The sequence below is a fragment of the Octopus bimaculoides genome, chromosome 6 (assembly GCF_001194135.2).
Source record: "Octopus bimaculoides isolate UCB-OBI-ISO-001 chromosome 6, ASM119413v2, whole genome shotgun sequence".
NCBI classification, from domain to species: Eukaryota; Metazoa; Mollusca; class Cephalopoda; order Octopoda; family Octopodidae; genus Octopus; species Octopus bimaculoides.
In genome coordinates, this window is record NC_068986.1 from 3,078,197 (window position 1) to 3,082,798 (window position 4,602).

At 35.5% G+C, this 4,602-nt stretch overlaps 1 protein-coding gene across 3 annotated transcripts in view; it reads right to left on the bottom strand.

The window, feature by feature from the left end:
* Positions 1–4,602, bottom strand: part of LOC106875299 (N-chimaerin) — a 139,133-nt gene that overhangs the window by 33,598 nt on the left and 100,933 nt on the right. For all 3 annotated transcript variants that reach the window (XM_052968552.1, XM_052968553.1, XM_052968551.1), the window contains one exon: positions 4,490–4,545. In XM_052968552.1, the coding sequence (XP_052824512.1) occupies positions 4,490–4,545 (56 nt within the window). The remainder of the gene's footprint in view (positions 1–4,489; positions 4,546–4,602) is intronic.

Sequence of the window (4,602 nt, forward strand, 5' to 3'; positions counted from 1 at the left end):
TATATATATATATATATATATATATATATATATTAACATTGTAACACTACAGCTTTGTTACTCCACTAGTTGTTAAGAATTCAAAATTCAAAATCTTGAGTCACTCAACTAGAAACCAAAAGTACAATAAAATAACTCCTTTTATTTCTTCTGTATATTTCTAAGTGCATGACACAATGGTCAGAGCATCCAGCTCACAATCATGAGTTAGTGAGTTTGATTCCTAGACCAGGCTGCGTGTTGTGTTCTTGAGCAAGATACTTCATTTCATGTTGCTCCAGTTCACTCAGCTGTAGAAATGAGTTGTGACATCACTGGTGCCAAGCTGTATCAGTCTTTGCCTGGATAACATCGGTGACGTAGAAAGGGAGAGCTTGGTATGTATGAGCGACTACTGGTCTTCCATAAACAACCTTGCCCAGACTTGTACCTCAAGGGTTACTTTCTAGGTGCAATCTCATGGTCATTCAAGGCCCAAAGGGGTCTTTACCCTTTAAAAATTTTTAACATTGTATGCCAGGGTATATAAAAAAATGCATTAATCATTTCAAAATATAGTGAGGATTAATACAAGTGAAACTAATCGGGTGTTTACTACCTGACATAAACAGGGACACTTGACACTCAAGAGCTAACCTTTAACTTGAGAACAGTGGTATTGAGTGGATAAGATAAATCTCCCACTTGAATGGGATGTCAGTCTAGTGAAGGAAATATTCAAAGATAATCTGACACCTACCCCTGCACTAATTGAAATTATGCTAGTAGAATTAATTTCAAGGAACATTAAACACCTTTCTGACATTCTTGCACACATCATCCAGAGAAAATAAAAAACGATGGACTTAGATGTGTACTATTTAGATAAAGTAAATCAAAGATAATTTTAGAAATGTCTGTCTAAATACACTAGATTCTGGCAGAGTCATTAGACTGGAAGACAACATGCCTTGCTGCATTTGTTCTGGTTCATTGTGCTTTGAATTTAAATCCTTCCAAGGTCAACGTTTAGGGGTCAATAAGATCAAGTACCAGTCCAGAGTGGTAGAAATGTTAAAGCACTATTACTTTCTGATATTTGTTCCAGCTCTTTGCATTCTAAACTGTTGGACAGAAGATCAGATCCATTACACAACAACAATAACAACTATAAATTTTCACGGCCACTTGACCACAACATTGCAGTAAGTAAACTTCAAACTGGATGGTCATAACATGGACTGGACACTCACAGTATAGACTGGATGTTCATTTTATTATGTGGATGACAAGAGAGAGAGCAATAGATTAGGGCTATGGTAGATATGGCTAAGAGCTGCCAGGAGTCACATGGGGGAGAGTACAAATGACCAAAATGGGGTTCCTCCAAAAGATACATGGAGTAACACTACTCAACAGAGTGCCTAGTTCAGAAATGAGGGAGTCTCTCCAGGTCAAACCATTAGTTGCAGGAAAGAATCACAAGTTGGATTCTTCAAGCTGAGCCAACCAGTAGGAGACCAAGGGGTAAACCAAGAATGAGATGTTTGGATAATATCCAAAGTCTCATCTGGACAAGCTTAGCAATCCAGTCAGAAAGTAAAATGACCGTTGCTTCTGATGGGACCCTATAGAGGAGGTGTCCAAGGACTCTGGCCTAACAACCCTTCCAGGAACAGTGGCTGGAGAAGACATATGGAAGGATGAACATAGGGAAAGAGAGAAAATGATAGTAATAGTAGAGAGTGGTGCAATGGGGTACTAAATATGGGCAGACCAAATGCTATTATTGGTTTTGGAAGGGGAGTGGAGTGGTGGATGGGTGGCAGTGGAAGAGAAGCAGAGCGATAAAGAGTGATGAAAGGTGATGGTGTAGCAACTGAATGGTATCGCTTGTTACATAGGTCACATAGTGCAGTGAATTGGAGGGAGAGTGATTGACGGACAAGAAGGTAATAAAGAGGACAACAAATAAAGATGTAACAAGAATTAGAATGGGTAAAAGATCCAATGCTTCTATGCAACAAATTTCTTTCAGAAATCTTTCATTGGTTTAAGGTTATAGAAGATACTTGCCCAAGGTGCCATGCAGAGGGATTTTTACCAGTTTCATACCGTTGTGAAGTAAATGTTTAAACCAGACACCCATTGAATGGTAGACCCCAAAATGCATTGTTTTCAAAGGGAAAAAAAAATCTTTATGCAAAACATGATTCAATGAGCAAGTCTATTCACCTTTAACAAACACAAATGCCCACATGAAAACCTTTACAACGTTTTGGATCACAGAAGGAATTAAAAAACAAGTGAATAAAATCTAAGCTAGACTTTAGTTTTGTCCATGAAATAAATCTTGCAACAATTCCTCCTCAATATACTAAACTAAGTGAACTAAAAGGTGTCTATAAATGGGAAACTTAAACACTTTGCTTCACAGGTAGGATTTTTTTTTCCTTTCCCTCTCCAAGACTGCTGAAGAAAAACATTATTTCTTAATACTTTCATAACTCAGATAACAACATTGAACAAACCAAAGCAATATTAGCTAAAATCAATTTAATCTGTAACTAAGATTAGAGTAGTTGTGCAGTTTTCAGATGTGGAATTGATATGATCAATAGTTTGAGTTTCAGACTCTTATCGTTTTCACCTTTCTTTTTTTTTCTTCCTCCACCCCCACCCCATTCCCAGCCATTTTGTTATCATTATATGCTTCGACCATCTTTCAGTGCCATACTCTGTATCTTTTACATGATGTTTGGAAAATGCAACCATTGTAATGTTGTTAAAAAAGAAACAGAAATGAGGAGAAGAAGAAAATGAAAATCTCACTTCTTCTTCTGAGTTAACCTCTCTAGATTGTTTCCTAACGAAATGAGTAATAAATTGAAGACTATTAAGTGCTGAAGGAATACACTCTTTTCCTTCGTTAGAAGTTCAAGTCTATTTAACACTAGAAATATTGAGGCAAGAATAGAGTGAAGCAATATGCACTAATAAAATTCACACCATTACTTATTAAAAAAAAAGATATTTAGGTGTGGCTGGGTGGTAAGAAGCTTGCTTCCCAACCATATGGTTCCAAGTTCAGTCCCACTGCATGGTACCCTGGGCAAGTGTCTTCTACTATAGCTATGGATCAACCAAAGCCTTGTGAGTGGATTTAGCAGACAGAACCTGAAAGAAGCCCACTGTGTGTATATATGTGTGTGTGATTGTGTTTTTCCCCTCATCACTGCTTAACAACTGGTGTTGGTGTGTTCATGTCCCCGTAACTTAGCAGTTCAGCAAAAGAGACCAACAGGGTAAGCACTAGGCTTTAGCTCCAGCATGGCTGCAGTCAAATGACTGAAACAATGCAAGCATTTTAGTTGAACAAATAACCATAGTACTTATTTTTATACTTTAAGCCTAGTACTCATTCTATAGGTCCTGCTTACAGGAATGTAAACAAACCAACACCAATTGTGAAGTGGTAGTGAGGAACAAATACAAAGACACACACACACACATATATATATATATATATAGCTGAAAGATTAAAATTAATCAAAGGACATACTAAGTATGTCTACCTGCTGCAAATAACAGTCAAAACTCTTATTTAAATTTCCCTTCAACTATTTTAATGCTTTTGCAGGGCCTGAAATCGCCAATATTATTGATTCTGTTATTAGTTACACTAGATAATAACAGAGTCCATAATATCTTCGCAAATTATATTTTCGTGAATTATTTACTCCGTATTGAAATTATATATATATATATATATATATGACTGGTTTCTATCAGTCTCCATCAACTAGATCCACTCACAAGGCTTTGGTTGGAATGAGTTTACAGTAGAACACTTGTCCAAGGTACCATGAAATTAATGTGTGCATGTATATATATAATATACACTATAATATTAGATTTAGAGAGCACATGAAATTAGTATTGCAATACTAATGAACTTCTCATTCTATACAGGTCATGTAGGTGACTAGGCAAAGTTTAAAAAAAAAAACTGATACTTAGAAAGAAGTGGAAAGATTTTTAAGTCAATTAAGGGGAAACAGAATACAGAATGAAAATGTAGAAACCATAATTTGTATGATAAAAGCATTAAAAAGGAGCATTAAAGACAGTATAAGCATGAGAAAATATAGCTTATAAGAATCTTAAACTATTGCATTTCTATGGCAATTTAGAAGACTATACGATAAATTTACTTTAGAAGCCCTATAAAGTTTTGATAACATATCTTCATTTAGTGTGGGTGACCCAGTTTTAAATTCAAAAAATTAATATTTAAACTATGGACACATTTATCTTTTTCTTTTTATAAAGTAAAAAAATATAATTAGATAAACATATATCTTCAAATGTGTATGTGTGTGTGCAAATGTATATGTACATGCAAGTGTGAGTTTGTGAATGTATGTATAAAAGCCAAATGTCAGCTAAGACCCAGATAAGTGTTTACAGGTAGGGACAAACAGACGTATAAATGTCAAATGATACATACTTCTCTGTGACAAATGATCCGCCGAGGATGCGGTGCTTCTTTCTGCAACTGATACACTGTGCAAAGGGGAAGAAAAAAATAAAGATGATGATCATAATAATAATAATAATAAT